This window comes from Nicotiana attenuata, chromosome 8, assembly GCF_001879085.1.
Source record: "Nicotiana attenuata strain UT chromosome 8, NIATTr2, whole genome shotgun sequence".
Lineage (NCBI taxonomy): Eukaryota > Viridiplantae > Streptophyta > Magnoliopsida > Solanales > Solanaceae > Nicotiana > Nicotiana attenuata.
Genome location: NC_031996.1, coordinates 31,836,998 through 31,855,721, shown reverse-complemented (window position 1 = coordinate 31,855,721; position 18,724 = coordinate 31,836,998). Strand labels below are relative to the sequence as shown.

Sequence of the window (18,724 nt, the reverse complement as noted above, 5' to 3'; positions counted from 1 at the left end):
TGTAATGTAGTGGATGAAGTCAGAAGTGGAGCTAAAATCTGGGATGTATGTCCAGATTAAGCTCGAGTATAGTATGTACATATTTGTTGAGAAATGAAAATTTTAATCACCAAAAAAAAAAGAATCAAAATTTTAATCAGGTTCAGGCATAGGCCAATAGAAGAATGAAAGTTAAAGGAAGCACCACTCTTTCAGACAAGGGACTTCCTTGGCAGATGCATTGTGGGAAGGTGAAACATCCGAAATACCAACTTGACCAGATGGGTTCATAATAAATGGTATGCTGTAACTGGGGGGGTTCAGTTATACGTCGTGAGTCACGTCCAGTTTCTTTTTGAGTTTCCTTTTAGAAGAGAGGCTGAACAGTTCATGAAGATGAAGAAAAATCAGCTGTGCTTAAATGGTGGTCCGATGTGCTCCATCTAAATTCATATGGCAACAAAAAATTCTCAAGGAACTTGGTGATAGGTGTGGAGGGTGACTAGAAACAGAAGCGTACACTAGTTAAGAACCAATCACCTTAGATGGGGGCTAGAATCAGAGTCAAAGGTCCCTCCAAGCAAGATATCTGAAGTGGAAACTGATGATTTTGTCTGTAAAATCTGAAACTGGGTTGAGTTATATAGTTCTGTATGTAAATGAGTGCTGAAATAAGGATTGTTGAAGATAAATCTGGCTGAGTGGATGCCAACTATGACAGTCTTGAAAGGAGAAAGGTACGAATTGATGAATCAAATGTCAGAATTTGGTAGGAACAAAGGCTTCTTACTAAAGAGGAATTGATACAGAAAGCTAGTGTATAGATGGAGATAGAAGATACTACCAAGGACGAATAGATAGCATAGAGATAAAGATCTAGGGTTTTCTAGTTGAAACAAGGTGATATAGACATTAAGTTTTCCCAGAGAACGATTAATGCTCATAAAAGATACAAAACCATTGATAGATTAGACATGAGATGGAGAAAAAGAGGAAGAGCCAGAAGCTATCAAGAGGGAGAATTGAGACTACTACCAACACTTGGACAAAGAGAATAAAGAATGGAGGCCAAGATTTAACATGCATGATCATCCAAAATCAGTGAAGAGGAAGATAGCTGCTTACAAGGTGAAGCTTTCAAGAAAAGAGGAAGACTTCTTGCACTCCTGTGTGTATTTAATCCCATGAGTAAGTGAATTTATACAAAGCTCCTAATGCTAATTAAGGAAATAAAATAAATCAATACAATCAACCCAACTATGAAATAAAATCAAATCTCCTGACATCATCCCAATCAACAATCTCCTAAATATAATTAAATCTCATGAAATCATGCTAATCAACACTCCCCCTCAAGTTGGTGCAAAGATGTTGCACATGCCCAACTCGCAACTCAATGTATGAAAAGTCCGCTTGTTGAGACCTTTAGTAAACACATCAACTAGTTGTTTTTCCGATGGCACATGAAACAAACTCAAGACACCAGTTGTAACTTTTTCTTTGATGAAGTGTAGATCAATTTCCACATGCTTTATTTGGTCATGCTGAACTGGATTATGAGTTATACTAATGGCAGCCTTGTTGTCACAGTACAAGGAAAGTTTTCCTTTTTCAGACAGTCTCAATTCCTCTAGTAGCTTTTGTAGCCAAAGTAGTTCATAAACACCCTGGGCCATAGCTCTATATTGTGCCTCTGCACTTGATCTAGCAACTATACTTTGCTTCTTGCTTCTCCAAGTAACCAAGTTTCTTCCTACGAGTGTTCAGTAACCGGGTGTAGATCTTCTGTCATCTAGAGATCCAGCCAATCCGCGTCTATAAAGGCTTCTATTTGGAGATGATCGTGTTTGGAGAAAAGTAGACATTTCCCTGGAGCAGACCTCAGATACGTCAAAATGTGAAAGACAACTTGCATATGAGGATCTCAGGGATCATGCATGAACTGACTCACCAGGCTAACTGAAGGCAACAATGACTCTGATACCATGAAGATTTCAAGAAGAAGAAGAAGACTTCTTGTATTTCTGTATGTGTTTACATCCCATGAGCAAGGAAATATATACAAAGCTCCTAATGCTAATTAAGGAAATATAAACAATCTATACGACCAATCCAACTATCAAATCAAATCTTCTAAATACAATCAAATCTCTTGAAATCATGTTAATCAACAATCTCCTAAATATATTTAAATCTATGTTGCACAGACTCTTCAAAATGTTGCCTCACACGTGTCAGATCCTCCAAAAATACACTACTTTTGAAGGATACGATACGCACCCGGAGAAATTTTCAGAGAGTCTGAGCAACATAGATTTAAATATCTTGAAATCATACTAATCAACATAAGGTCCTTTTGGTGAACCAAGTCTGGGAAATCATGAGAAATAAAGATTCTTCTTTTTGATCTAGCAACCTCAATTCTCAAGAAGTACTGCAATTTTCCTAGATCCTTGATCTCAAATTCATGTGCCAACAACTTCTTCAATCGCGCCATCTCCTCTTTGTCATCTCTTGTCATTACTATGTTATCAACATAAACTATTAGAAGAGTGAGTTTACCCGTATGATACCTTATGAAAAGGGTGTGATCAACCTTGCTTTGTAGGTAACCAAAGGAGATCATTGCTTTGCAGAATCTGTCAACCAAGCTCCGGGGGTTGCTTTAGTCGGTACAAGGCATTCTTCAGTCTGCATACCTTTTCTTGACTTTGTGTAATTTCAAATCCAGGAGGAATCTCCATATACACCTCTTCTTCTAAGTCTTCCTGAAGAAATGCATTATTCACATCAAACTGTTGCAAGTCCCAATCAAGATGAGCTGCACAAGACAAAAGAATTCTAATAGTATTCATCTTAGCAACAGGGGCAAATGTCTCTTGAAAATCCACTCTATAAGTCTGAGTGAATCCCTTAGCTACCAATCTTACTTTGAATCTTTCAATCGAGCCATCAGCTTTGTGCTTCACATTGAAGACTCATTTGCAGCCAACCAACTTCTTGCCTGGTGGTAAAGTGACAAGTTCCCAAGTTTTATTTTTTTACAAGGTCTTCATTTCTTCAATCATAGCTTGCTTCATTTAGGATCTACAAAAGCTTCCCTCCAATTCTGGGGAATAGACACAGAAGAAATAGACAAGGTGTTGAGTTATCCCACATCGGAGGGATTTGAGGTCCTTGGTCTCCTTATATGGCTTGGGCAATCCTCACCTCACAAGCTAGCTTTTTGGGTTGAGTTAGGCCCAAAGTCCATTCTTATCATGGTATCAGAGCCAGGCCCATCCCAATTTATTGTTATCGATGTTGGGCCCCCATTTATATTGTCCACGCTCCAGTAGCAGGCCTGGGCGTGAGGGGGGTGTTGAGTTATCCCACATCGGAGGAATTTGAGGTCCTTGGTCTCCTTATATGGCTTGGGCAATCCTTACCTCACAAGCTAGCTTTTGGGGTTGAGTTAGGCCCAAAGTCCATTCTTATCACAAAGCAAAGGCTCTATAAGAGGGAGACAAAGAATTATAGGAGACAAAATTAGATAAAGGGTGTTTGGTGGTGCAAGATCTGACTCCTTTTTCTTTGAGCATAGGTTCATCTAAATCATTAAGAAATGTAGATAACTCACCAGTAAAAGAAGGTTCAACTTCGTNCGGGAGGGGCCCCTTACGACCCAAGCGCAATATCAAGACATCTCGTGGCATAATCAAACAGGCTCTCGGCCTCATATCAATCACAAGCCACCTCGTGGCATAATAAATCAGGCCCTCGACCTCTCATATATCCCAAATCAGTACCACATGCTGCAGCACATAGCCCGATCCGATAACATCCTCACAACACAAGCCCTCGGCCTCACTCAGTCAAAACTCACTCAAGCCTCTCGGGCTGACAGTAAAACAAGTACTCGGCTAAAAATATCATTTTTGAATCAAGAGGAGTGAATAAAACCGAGTTATGAAAACAGTAAGAACATAGCAAGACTGAGTGTAAATATCAAACCAAAAACATTGAGGAAATTAGTAATAAAAGCCCCTAAGGGTCCAAACAATCGGCATAAGGCCCAGACACGACATTTAGCCCCAAACATAGTAATACTTTCCAAATATAACAATATCAAATAGTTTCCAAGTAAATACGCGACTTAATAGTCGTACGGGACGGACCAGGTCACAATCCCCAACGGTGCACGACCCCACGCTCGTCACCTAGTGTGTGTGTCACCTCAAAATAGCATAACGATGTGAAATCCGGGGTTTCATACCCTCAGAACAGTATTTACAATCATTACTTGCCTCTATCCGATCCAATCTCTAGCCCGCGATGCCTTTGCCTCTCGAATCAGCCTCCGGATGCTCCAAATCTATCCAAAAACAGGTTTATACCATCAAAATATGCTAAGGGAACAAAGCCCACTCGAAAATATCCAATTTATACCAAAAATCCCGAAATTGGCCAAATCCGGCCCCGAGCCCACGTATCGGAATCCGATAAAAATCACACCAATAGAATTCTTATCCTCTCACGAGTTCGTACATACCAAGAACATCAAAATCGGACCTCAAATGGCCCCTCAAATCCTCAAATTACTCTCTCAAAATTCAAGCCCTAATTCCCCAATTTTAGGGTTTAAATTCCATATATATCATGTTTAAACAAGTAAGAATCAACATAGGATCGAGTATAAAGTCCGAAATCCTTACCTCCAAGAAGTTCTCTTTGATTCCCTCTTCAATCTCCCTCAACAAGCTCCAAAACCGAGTCAAAAATGGTGAAACTTAGACCCAAAATCGCGAAAATGGCCTTTTATACATTTTGCCCAGCGATTTCAATCCTTCTTCACGAAGGCGGTCAAAGCCTCGCGTTCGCGAAGCACAAAATTCCGTTGACCAAAAGACCTATTACGCAAACGCGACCTCCAGATCACGAACACGAAGCTTCAGCTTCCCAGACCATCACGAACGCGACTCCTAGCTCGCGAACGCGAAGCACAATGAACCTGGACCCAACTGCTCACCTTTCATCTACGCGAACGCGGCTAATCCCACGCGAATGCGATGACCACGAGCCTCAGCCCTTCGCGAATGCGGGACCACCTTCGCGAACGCGAAGGCCAAATTCCACTGCCTCACCTCCTAGCCCTTCGCGATCGCGGGGTCTCCATCGTGAACGCGAAGGTCAAAAACCTGCAACACCAACAACAGATTTTCTGCAATCTTTTTCAACTTGAATTGGTCCGTTCAACCACCCGAAACTCACCCGAGGCCCTTGGGACCTCAACCAAACATGCTAACATATCCCATAACATCATTCAAACTTGTTCCAACCTTCGGAACGCTCAAAACAACATCAAAACACGAAATCATCATCGAATTCAAGCCTAAGGATTCCAAAAACTTTCAAATTTCGCTTTCGATCAAAAAGTCTATCAAAATCGTCCGAATGACCTGAAATTTTTTACACGCTTCACAAATGACACAACGGACCTACTCCAACTTCCGCATTCCGACCCCTATATCAAAATCTCACCTATCAACCGGAAATTGCCAAAATTCCAATTTTGCCAATTCAAGCCTAACTCTACTCCGGACCTCCAAAACACATTCTGATCACGCTCCTAAGTCCCAAATCATCTAACGGAGCTAACCAAATCATAAAAATTCCAATCCGAGATCATATACCAACAAGTCAAAACTTGGTCAAATCTTTCAAACTTTAAGCTTCAAGCTGAGAATCATCCTTCCATATCTATTCCGATTAACCTGAAATCCAAAACTAACGATTTACATAAGTCACAATACATAATACGGGGCTAGTCATGCCTGAGATCTGGCAAGAGAAGTGCAAAAGCTCAAAACGACCGGTCGGGTCGTTACAATCTTATATAGGGGAACGGGGTTCTAAAGAGCGAAACGACCAGTCGGGTCGTTACAATTATTATAAGTTTTGATACAACGAATTGCACAAAGTTTAATCACATATTTCTTCGGGACTGCAACTTAACTTTATCCAGTTAACCATTAATAAGACATTACGATATTTTAGTTCTCACACAATCACACTAACCAATCAAACGTGTTAGACATTTATTTCATTTTATTAGTATAAGTTTGATATAACGAATTGCACAAAGTTTAATCATATATTTCTTCGGGACTACAACTTAACTTTATCCAGTTAACTATTAATAAGACATTACGATATATTTAGTTCTCAAACAATCACACTAACCAATCAAACGTGTTAGACATTTATTTTATTTTATTAGTATAAGTTTTATATAACGAATTGCATAAAGTTTAATCACATATTTCTTCGGGACTACAACTTAACTTTATCCAGTTAACCATTAATAAGACATTACGCGATATTTAGTTCTCAAATAATCAGATTAACCAATCAAACGTGTTAGACATTTATTTCATTTTATTAGTATAAGTTTTCTATAACGAATTGCACAAAGCTTAATCACATATTTCTTCGGTACTACAACTTAACTTTATCCAGTTAACCATTAATAAGATATTACGATATATTTAGTTCTCAAACAATCACACTAACCAATCAAATGTGTTAGACATTTATTTCATTTTATTAGTATAAGTTTTGATACAACGAATTGCACAAAGTTTAATCACATATTTCTTTGGGACTGCAACTTAATTTTATCCAGTTAACCATTAATAAGACATTACGATATATTTAGTTCTCAAACAATCACACTAACCAATAAAACGTGTTAGACATTTATTTTATTTTATTAGTATAAGTTTTGATATAACGAATTGCACAAAGTTTAATCACATATTTCTTCGGGACGACAACTTAACTTTATCCAGTTAACCATTAATAAGATATTACGACATATTTAGTTATCAAACAATCACATTAGGGCTAAAATATAGTATATGCGTTAGTCTATATTTCTTTTAGTATATGTGTTAGTAATAAATTACATTAACACTAGCCTATTTAATAACACTGACTACTAAGGTATATATTAATCTATTATAAGTAAGAATTAAAAGGAATTTGTCACATCTTTTGTATTAAATGCTTCTGACCTCTGATGTTCCCCCCGTTGGATTTCCCCTAAAATGTACAAAATTGGCATTATAGCCATAAGGCTACTAATTCCTTTTAGATGTCTTTTCTCACCAAACAAAGCCCCTCCAAAGCCAAACGCTACTGCCATTCCATTTTGCTGCATCTTCATCTTCTTCCTTACCATTTTCTTCAACTCTTAAAAATGTCTTCTTCTACCTCCTCAACAGCAAATCAAAAGGGGAAAGGTTTGTTAAGGCCAATAAAAAATGTAGGCTCCGACTTTGATGATAAACCTCTTTGGAACCATGTCAAAGTTCTTTCACTTACTCCAAGTGGTGGTGAAAATGAAGTATGGTCATGTAACTATTGTAACAAAAAAGTTACGGGATCATATTCTAAAGTCAAAGCTCATTTGTTAAAAATTTCTGGTCAAGGTGTTCAAATATGTAAAGACATAAGCAGAGAAGTTTGTGAAGCTTTGAAGCAAGAACATGAAGAAGCTGAAAATAAAAAAGCATCTGTACAACTTGACGCGAGGAAAAAGTCAGATTACGTATCGCTTCCTGAAGGGTCAGATTTATCGCATTTTATAAAAAAAGAAAAGGTTCAAACGTTGGAGCTCTAGAGAAGTCATTCAACTTTGAGAATAGAAACATCGCCGACAAAATGGTAGCCCGCATGTTCTACGCTTCAGGTTTATCTTTTAATTTTGCCAAGTCTCCTTATTTTAGAAAGTATTCCGAGTTTTTGGCAAAGACTTCTATACCCGGTTATGTTCCGCCAACGTACAATAGGTTAAGAACTACCCTTTTAGCTCAAGAAAAAGCTCATATTGACAGAAAATTGCAACCTATTAAGGATGCATGGAAGAGAAAAGGGTTGTCTATTTGCTCTGATGGATGGTCGGATATTAAGAGGCGACCATTGATAAACATAATGGCGGCTTCTAGTGGTGGTCCAATATTTTTAAAATCAATCAATTCAAGTGGCGTTGTGAGGGTGGAGAATATATAGCTAATTTGTTCATTAAATCAATTGAGGAAGTTGGTGCAAGTAATGTTGTTCAAGTTATCACCGATAATGCAAGTAATATGAAGCTTGCCGGTTCTACGTTTGGACACCATGTGTTGTTCATTATTTGAACCTTGCCCTAAAAAGTATGTGCCAACCTTCCGAAAAATCAACTCAATTTATAAATTGCAAATGGATTTTAGATTTGATTGGTGAAGTTAGTAGCTTGAAAATTTTTGTGTTGAATCATGATATGGCTCATGCTCTTTTTCAAAAGCATTCGTAGTTGTCTTTGTTGAAAGTTGCCGAAACAAGATTTGCATCTCATGTTGTCATGACTAGTTGTGTTCATCAAGTGAAAGCATCTTTGGAAAGAATGGTAATGGATGATGATTGGAGAAACTATAAGGGAGACAAAGTGATTGAAGATAAAACGCATGAGATTAAATCCCTTGTAATGAATGACGAATGGTGGGATAAGATTGAGTACTTTTTAAAGTTTACCGAACCAATTGTGTCTATGCTTAGAGGTGCCGATCTTGATGCTCCAAAGTTGCATCTTGTTTATGATTTGTGGGATACAATTGTAACGACCCGACCGGTCATTTTTAGAATTCACGCCCCGATCCCCCATTAACTGTTTCCCCTAAAGTTCATTTCTGCTATTTTGGTTTGCCTGGACGTTCGGTGTTGAGTTTTGGAGAGTTTTGGGACACTTAGTCCCCTAAATGAGAGCTTAAGTGTTGAAAAGTGGTCCATAGTCGGAACAGTGTGAAGACGACCTCGGAATGGAAATCTGATGGTTCTGTTAGCTCCGTTAAGTGATTTCGGGGTTGGGAGCGTGTTCGCAATGTATTTTGGAAGTCCGTAGCTCATTTAGGCTTGAAATGCCGAAGTTTGAATTTTTAAAGTTTCCGGTCCGATAGTGAGTTTTTGATCCGAGGGTCGGTTGGAATTCCGGAAGTTGCAGTAGTTCCGTCATGTCATTTGGGATGTGTGTGCAAAATTTCAGGTCATTCGGACGAGGTTCAGGTAGGTTTTTGATCGAGAGCGTGTTTGGTTGGAATTTGAAGTTCTTAGGCTTGAATCTTTGATTAATTAGGGTTTCCGGCGTTGTTTAGGTGTTTTCAAGATTGGTACAAGTTTGAATAAGGTATTAGGTGGTATTGGTACTTTTGGTTGAGGTCCCGGGGGCCTCGGGATGATTTCGGGTGGTTAACGGAAGAGTTTTGGAAGTTGAGAAATAGCAGCACTCCTGCTTCTGGTATCTTTCCGCTTCTGCGGCTTGGGAACCGCAGAAGCGGCCTTGGTTGTCGCAGAAGCGAGATCAGCCCTCCCTCTCAGGAACTGCAGAAGCGGTCGCTATTCCGTAAAAGCAGAACCGCAGGAGCGTTATGTGTCCGCAGAAGCGGACTTTGGTCCATTAAGTGAAAATCGCAGAAGCGGTTGTTTTTCCGCATATGCGGGACCGCAGAAGCGGTCCCTTGTCCGCAGAAGCGGAACTCCCTGGGCAGAAATAGAAATGTCGAGAGTTTGAGTTCATAAGTTACAAAATCAATTGAGAGCTCGGGAGAGGGCGATTTTGAGTGGGTTTTGAAGAGGAGATTTATTGGGTAACGTTTCTTAATCCCTTCTAGTTATATTTCATTATTTTGTAGTTAAATCCATCATTAAAATTCGAATTTGGGACTAAAATTGGAGGAATTTGGTTAGAACTTCTTAGGCCAAACTTTGGAATTTTGAGTGAGCATTTGACCTCCAATTTGGGAGATTTTTATATGGTTAGACTCGTGAGAATACGAGGGTTATGAAAATGTAAAAATTATTTGATTCCGAGGCGTTGGACTGAAGGGCATTTTGGTCATTTCACCCAATTTCACGCCGTAGCCTTGAATTAAATAGTAGAATCAGTTGCTTGAGATGTTATTTACAATTTGTGATTTAATTGAATAGATTTGGGCAATTTGGAGTCGAGTACTCGTGGCAAGAACGTGGTTGCTAGTTGATTTTAGCCGGTTCGAGGTAAGTATCTTGCCTAACCTTGTGTGGGGGACTTCCCCTTAGGATTTGAGTCTTCTTTGTTGATTGTATTCCTTGTACGCGAGGTGACGACTGCGTGCTCGGATTTATTTGTGGAAATTTGCCCCTTTTAGGCTCTTAGATCCTTATAATCACCGAATATGAAGTTGTTCTTGGTACGATTGAGCTCCCTGTTATTAGTTTCACCTCTACATGACATACTTGGAATTATTTGCCCTTTTTGGTTATTCTTGTTGCCTAATTGACTTTTACTTGTTTAACTGTAGGCATTTACCCTTCTATAGTCACATTATCATTCCTAACTGCTTGTCTTATCTGGAAAGCATTATTTCTATCTCTCGTGTAATTAATTGGCCTTAATTGGGAAGAAGTTAGATATCCTATGTTTAGTGGATACTTCCTTAATTGTTATTATTTGATTCATGTTAACTTCCTTGTTGTAGAACTGAGTATTATGGAAGCGTTGTTTCGTATTATCTCTCCCTTGTTGAGTTGTTCTTATCGCGCTTAGTAATTCCCTGTTACAGTTATCCCTTGTACGTTAGTTGTACCGTCTTTTGGTGAACGGAATATCTTGAGTTGGTTCTCTTGCTTTCTTCTTGTATATATATTGTCATTTGTTGATATTGTGAGGCACGAGGTTTCTGCCGTGCGGTTGTTGATATTGTGATGCACGAGGTTTCTGCCATGCGGTTGTTGATATTGTGATGCACGAGGTTTCTGCCATGCGGTTGTTGATATTGTGATGCATGAGGTTTCTGCCGTGCAGTTGTTGATATTGTGATGCACGAGGTTTCTGTCGTGCGGTTGTTGATATTGTGATGCACGAGGTTTCTGCCGTGCAGTTGTTGATATTGTGATGCACGAGGTTTTTGTCGTGCAGTTGTTGATACTGTGATGCACGAGGTCTTTGCCGTGCTATTGTTGTCATTGATGTTTTACACATGCGGCATAATAAGGCGGGATATGTTATATGCTTATATGTGGGTTGCGCATGTGGCGGAATAAGGTGGGAACATTGTGATGCACGTGTGGCGAAATAAGGCGGTGCTTATTATGTTACTAATTGCACACGTGGCGTAATAAGGTGGGCTATGTCAGCGGTTGATTGTAAAGAATTGTGACGGCCTATGGAGGCATTCTTATTTGTTTAATATTGTGATTGTGGGTTGCTTACCTGTATGAGCTTTATCGCTTGGAAGTTGTGAGGTAATATCGTACGAGCGGTCCGTTCTCCCTTGCATGCTTACTAGCTGGTAGAGTCTTGTTAGAGAACATCTGCACAGGCATACACGTAGCTAAATACTCCTATTAGAGGTGATTTCCTCCTGATTTTTGCTAAAGGGTGGAGGTACGCCCCGGTTATCCATTATGTTTGTGAGAGCGGCCCTAGCTAGCCAGTTAGTTGTCAGCGTGACCATGAGATTGATGGGGTACAAGGTGCCAAGTGTTAGGTTTCAGATGCCGTGTGTTTGTGAGTTATGGTTTGTCTGAGACTTGGTGAAATTGTGGAAATAGTTGAGTAAGACCTTTGTGAGCATCATTGTAGGATATGGGTTATTGACTTGTTTTCTCCTCGCTGTGCTATGACTTTAGGATTGGATTGTGATTTTACCGTCATTCGTATCATCATTTAATATATTCTCGTTGTTACTTGTTGTATTTTCCCCTTATTGTGAGTGGTAGCATTTTGGGTCATTCATGCAGTCTTTACCCAATTATATGTCGTTTTCCATTATTCCTATGATTATACTATTTATTAACCGGTAGGTGCCTCGACTGTTCCTCGTCACTACTCTACCGGGGTTAGTCTTGGTACTTACTGGGCACCGCCGTGGTGTGCTCATGCTACTCTTCTCCACATTTTTGTTGTGCAGGTACAGGTACTCCCGCTCAGTTCTGTCAGCCTTGGAAGGAGGCATACCGGTAGATACTTCAAGGTATATCTGCTACGTCCGCAGACCGAGGAGTCCCTTTCCAGCCTTCTGTAATAAGTATAGCTTTCCAGTATTTCTCATTTGTATAGATATTCTTGAGTCAGAGCCTCTTATGTATCCCCTTAGCTTGTGATTTGTGAGTTTCCAGGTTTTGGGAGTTGTTAGCTTCGAGAATTGTTGTGATATGTGCCGAGCAATACCTTAACACCGTTTTATTTTACCAGTTCAGTTTTGTTTATTTTCTTCCGCAATTATGGTCTATCTTCCGCATTGTTAGGCTTACCTAGTCATAGGGACTAGGTGTCATCATGACATGTTCATGAAGGGTGAACTGGGGTCGTGACAACAATGATCGAAAAGGTGAAAGCAATTATCTTTGAACAAGAGGGAAAGGATCCTATTGTCGGGCAATCGGACTTTTTTGATACAATTCAAGAAATTCTTGTTGCTAGGTGGAATAAGAGTAACAGCCCTTTACATTGTATGGCACATTCTTTGGTACCAAAATACTAACATGAATCATGGCTTACAGGGGAAGGAAATGGGGTTTGAAGGCTTGCTCCAAATGAGGATAGAGAGATTTCCTCAAATAGAGTTAAATGTTTTCAAAGATACTTTAAAGATTCAAATAATCTAAAACAAGCATCTTTGGAGTATGGAGCATTCGCAAGTGGGAGTGGTTTCTTTAGTGAGCCTCATGTGGTTGAGGCTATGATGTATGAGGAGCCTCTATCTTGGTGGGCTAACCATGGTGTAAACGCTCCACTTTTGCAAAGCTTGGCGTACAAATTGCTTTCACAACCGGCTTCTTCTTCTTGTTGCGAAAGGAATTGGAGCACATATTCATTGATCTATAGTATCAAAAGAAACAAGTTAGAGACTTCAAGAGCCGAAGATCTAGTTTTTGTACAATACAATCTTCGCTTGCTTTCTCGTCAAAAAGAAAAATATACAAGTGGCCCAAGCAAGTATTGGGATGTGGGTATGTCTATAATCTATGTTTTCTTGAATTTATATTTCCTTTAGTATTTTTTTTAAAATCATTTTTATTTTAATTTTGCTTTAGGCGGAGATCGTTTTGATGTTTATGAAGCCACCAATGATCTACTTGACTTATCAATAGATGAACCTCAACTAGAAGGAGTCATATTTGAAGAAGAGATTGAAGATGTGCAAGAAATTGATCTTGAAAATATTGAGGAAGAATGCTAAATTTATTGTTCAATTGTTAAAACTTAGTAGTTATCCTCTCCTACTTTTTGTTAGTTTATATAGTTCAATGTTAATGTAACTTTATATGGGAATGCTTGAATGGTGATTGCCATTGTAGTTTATTTTTGCCTTTTTGGTGTTCATGCTTATTTTTATTGACTTAATGAGAATGGCTAACTCTTCATAATTTGTGACTTGTGAGAGAAATGCTAATTGCTAAATGATATTTGCATCTTTTATTCTCTATGTTCATGTAGGTCATGTTCTTCTACAAAAGTCGTAAAAGACTAAAAGCCTAAAGGTATGTTTTCTATTTGTCTTTATCTTTATATATATATATAACTCTTTTGCTTATGTAATTATATGATATCTATTATGTTTTAATATACTTTGTGTAACTTGTAGGAGAATCTGAGAATGGAAGAAAATCAAGAAATCGTGCCAACAACTTGAGAATAAAAAGAAATCCATATAGGTAAGTATTCCATAAAATTTCTCATAATTTAGAGATATTTTTATTTTTATTTTTGAATTATTTTTAGCCGGATCCCCGCACCCGTGTCGGTTCTAGGATCCGTATCCCCGAATCTTAAAATTTCCATCTCAAAGGATCCGACCTCTAGATCCGCACCTGTGTCGGACACCCGCACCCGTGTCAGAGCAACTTAGGTCTCAACCACAAAAGTTTTAGTGAAGTCAGGTAGAGCTAAAACATGAGCTTGAGTCAATGCTTTCTTAAGCTCATTAAAAGCTTCAGTAGCTTCTGGTGACCATTTGAAGCCTTCTTTCTTTAGGAGATCAGTTAGTGGTCGGCTAATGATGCCAAAACTCTTAATAAACCTTCTGTAATAGCCTGCTAATCCCAAGAACCCTCTCAATTTTTAAGGGTAGTTGGAATGGGCCAATTCTGTGTAGCTATGATCTTCCGAGGGTCTGTAGAGACACCCTCAGCAGTAATGAAATACCCCAGTATTCAATCCTTTGAACTCCAAAAGAACACTTACTTCTCTAAGCGAAAAACTGATGCCTCCTCATTTCTTCAAATACCAACTGTAAGAGTTACAGATGATCTTGTATACACTTGTTGTATATCAAGATATCATCAAAAAAAACCAAAACAAACTTCCTCAAGGACTGATGGAATATAGAGTTCATAAGACCTTGGAAGGTAGCTGGTGCAATAGATAAGCCAAAGGGCATAACAAGGTACTCATAATGCCTGAATGAATCCTAAAAGCTATTTTAGGAATGTCATCAACAACCATTCTTAGCTGATGATAACCTGATTTGAGATCTATTTTAGAAAAAACCACTGAACCTCCCAATTCATCCAACAAATCTTCCACAATAGCAATTGGAAATTTGTTCTTGATAGTCTGCTTGTTGAGATCCCTGTAGTCTACACACAACCTCCAAGTACCATCCTTCTTGCCTACCAAAACTACAGGAGAAGCAAAGGGATTGCTACTAGGCTGAATTATGCCTTATCCAACATTTGTTTCACTAGACCTTCAATAATATCCCTTTTTACTGCAGGATATCTGTAAGGTCTTTTGTTTATAGGTTCTATTCCATTTTGAAGAATAATTTGGTGATCAAATATCTCTCTAGATGGTGATAATGCAGTAGGTTCATCAAACAAATCCTTATACTTTTCTAACAATGCTGTCAAATCAGGATTACTGCTACCATTTTCACTACTAGTCTCCAAAGAATACCACTGCATACTCCTATCTTCTACACATGGAATAACCTGAATCATTGCAAGTTGAGGTTGATTACCTGACAACTTAGCTATCTTCCCAGCATTAGCAAATTTGATTTGATTTCCAGCACCTCTGAGCATATGTTTTCTTCCCTTGTAGAAGAATTCCATAGTAAGCTTCTTGAAATTCATCTTGATATCTCCAAGAGTAACTAGCCATTCCACACCTAATACCACATCATAGTTTGCCAGAGGTAATAACATAAAATTTGCTTCAAACTCAGCACCCTGCAATAGCCAAGACAATCTGCAAGCCTTATCCACCTTCATGCCAGTACCATTTGCAGTAGCCACTACCTGAGAGCAGGTAGTTGTCACAGGATACCTTAGCTGTTGCACTAATTCAGAATTGATGAAGTTGTGAGTACTCCCAGTATCTATGAGAATGTGCAAAGGTTTCTTGGCATTAAAGCCAGTAGCCCTCAAGCATTTGAACCCCAGAGATCCATTCAATGCATAAACTGAAATCTCTATATATTCTATTTGTTCAGCCAATTCCACTATCTGTTCTGAATCCTCAGAACTCTCAGCATCTTCCGAGTGTTCCGTAATTGGCAGTTCTTCCACTTCTAATGCATAAACCTGCATAAGGTTCTTGCACTTATGGCCGCGTACACATTTCTCATTGCAGAAATAACACAATCTTTTGGCCCTTTTTTCATTGGCTTCCTCAACACTTAGCCTTCTTCTGTTAAATACTCCAATAGAGTTTGGGGGTGGATCCTTCTTGGGAGCAGGTAAGGCCAGATATGGCTTGTTCTGGAATCTTTGATCCACATTCCTTTTAAGATTGGTAGTTTGAGCTGGAGGTAATGATATCCTTTGCACGATCTCCTTTGATTGAGCATCTATGTAGGCTTCATGCATCCTAGCTGCCTTGAATGCTTGAGCAAGTGATCTGGGATTAGTCATTTTCACAGCTATGTTAAGTTGCTCCATCAGCACTCCTATGAAACAACTGATTGCATTTTCCTGTGACAAGTTCCCCCTTGTAAGACTCCTTTCAAAAGTTGTCTGATAATCCCTCACATTACCAGTCTGGAAAATCTTTTTCAATTCCTCCATATGATCATCATAATTCTGTCAAAACTTTTCAGTCAAAGCCATAGCATACTCAGTCCACGTAGGCGGTTGAGTGTAACTCATATACTTCATAAAAGCCAGATGCCACCCCATAGCTTCACCTTCTAAGTGCCATCACTCTTTCTTCAGTCGGTACTCGATCGATTTGGAAAAATTGCTCTGCCTTGAACAGCCATGATCTCAAATCATTTCCAAAAAATCTAGGAAATGAAATCTGAGTATATTTGGAATACTGCCTACCATCTGTTCGATTTCCTTCCTCCTCAACATGATACTTATCAGAGGAATCCTTGCTGTTAGATCTAGATTTAGCTCCACTAGGGCCAATTGCTTCATCTTCATTACTTTTTGCAGAGTTTAACATTTGTTCCTTCAATTCACCTACTGCCTGATCCAAGCCTTTCAAGTGAGCAACTTCCTCAGCTAAAGAACCTATTGTCGAAATCAATTGCTGCATCAATTCTATGATATCACCCATTTCGGTCACTGAATTTTCAACAGATTGACCCCCTTTTGTCATTTTTTTGATATCCAAGAATCAACTGCTCTGATACTAATGATATTCAAATGCAGGGACTAAGAGAAATCCGAGGTTCGAATATAGTCTCTAGGAGCTGAAACAGAGACAGCTCGAAGGTCAACTATGGTGAAGAAGAACAGAGAAAGAGAAAAGAGAGAAGACAGGAAGAAAAAGATTGTTTTGAAAGAACTGTAATTGTTATCCATACCAAGAATGTGATACAATCCTTATATGTAATAGTTGAGCTGTAATGAGATTCTCTTAACAAGTTCTCAACTAACTCAACTAACTTCTAACTAACTTTTTGGCTCCTACTAACTAACTTCCGGAACTAACCTCTAACCATCCTAATTGTCACATTCTTTACTAAAATCAGCCCACGTATACTAATTGTATCACTAATTACAATTTGTATAACAGACTGACATCCTATCCAAAATTAGACAAGCAATTTCTGCTCTTCTGCATCCACTATACAAATGGATCAAAGTCGTACTAGTAATCAAATTCAAATTTTTGCATACCTTAATAAGAGACCCATGAACAGATTTTCCTTCGTTCATTCGAGCTGACCGAGCACAAGCAGTAAGAGCAATGACTATAGTTACATCATTACCCTTCAACCCCCTCTCTGCCAGTGTTTGGAAAAGCGCGCGCTTCGTCGCTTAAAGCGCGAAGCGACGGAGCATCACTTTTCTGTGCCTAAGGCGACTTGAACAGTTGAAGCGCACGCTTCAGAGGAAAAATCGACGAGGCGACGAGGCGAGGGAAGCGACAAATCGATCGCTTTTGTTCAAAAATCGCAGCTGGGCCTTTTTAAGAAAAAAGATTGGGTATGTTTTTAATTTATACAAAACAAACCCCTAATTGCTGCGCTACATAACAGAAGCCAATTGCTGCGATTTTCTCTCTTCTTCATCGAAAAAATTAGGGTGTTGGGATAGAAAGTTTTTGCTTTCTTTTCACTTCTTCATCGCAGCAGACCAGCACCAGCCCACAGCTCCAGTCGACCAGTCCAGGTAAATTTTCTTCTCCTTTCTTCTTCTCATTTTTTTCTTCTTTCTTCTTCTTGTTCTATTTTCTGCTTCTTTTGCTTCGTCACTGACTCGCTGGAGTTCTGTCTTCTCTCTTCCTTCTTCTTCCTTCTTCTTTCTTCTTCTGAGTTCTGTCTTCTCTTTTTTATTTCTTTCTGTCATTATTTATAATTTATATATTTTATATTTTTCATTTTATTTAATTTTTTTAGTGTATATTTCATTAATCAAAATTAATTATTATATATGTTATATTTTCAGTTATATGATTTTTTAAATGTATATTTCAATTTATATAATTAATTATTATATATATTATACGGAAAAGGGTCAAAACTGCCCCTAGACTATTGGAGTTGGTACAATAATGCCCTCCGTCCACCTATTTTGAAAAAATTGCCCTCACCGTTATCTTTTCGGCTCAAGAATGCCCTTACGACTAACGGCCATGTTAGATAAAAAAAAACTTTTAATTAATTTCCACGTGTCATAACGAAAAAAAGGTGAAAACTGCCCCTAGACTATTGGAGTTGGTACAATAATATCCCCCATCTCAAAAAATCTCTCCCCCCACCCCCTCCACCCCCCTCCCCTAGCGTGTGTGCGTTCATATTTTTCTTGTTCTTCTCATCCATTTTTGACCTTGCACTCTATATGAATAATCACTACAAACATCATTAAAGTTTTATTTTCAGACAACCAAAATTTTTTATTACCAATACTTTACGTCATGCAACTTTCAAAGACCCTGTTAGGCAAAAAAAAACTTAATTAATTCTCATGTGTCATCGTCCCATTGGCCTAACTTAAGACTCACCTAAATTAAAATAACTCACCCATATTCTAAGATCCTTTTCCTCCGTTTCTTTCTCCTCTTTCTTTTAAAAATTATTCCACCAACTAAAACTCTCATACACCCATTTTTTTCCCTAAGCAAACAAAACTCTCTCGTATAGTTAATCACCTTTCTCTTCCTATTTCTTTGTATATTAAATGTATACATCAATACTCATATTTTTTTCCATCACAAAAATATCATTCATCATCAATTTTTCTTACTGCACTTTACTGCTTCATACAATAAGCTCAATCAAGTGTTTATTAT

General features: G+C 38.6%; 1 protein-coding gene across 1 annotated transcript; it reads right to left on the bottom strand.

The window, feature by feature from the left end:
* Positions 13,883–16,585, bottom strand: LOC109231628. Its single transcript, XM_019397274.1, has 4 exons — positions 16,184–16,585; positions 14,727–16,062; positions 14,428–14,658; positions 13,883–14,070 (listed from the first exon to the last, which is right to left on the bottom strand). Exons 1-4 carry the CDS (start codon positions 16,583–16,585, stop codon positions 13,883–13,885), a joined length of 2,157 nt encoding a protein of 718 aa, XP_019252819.1.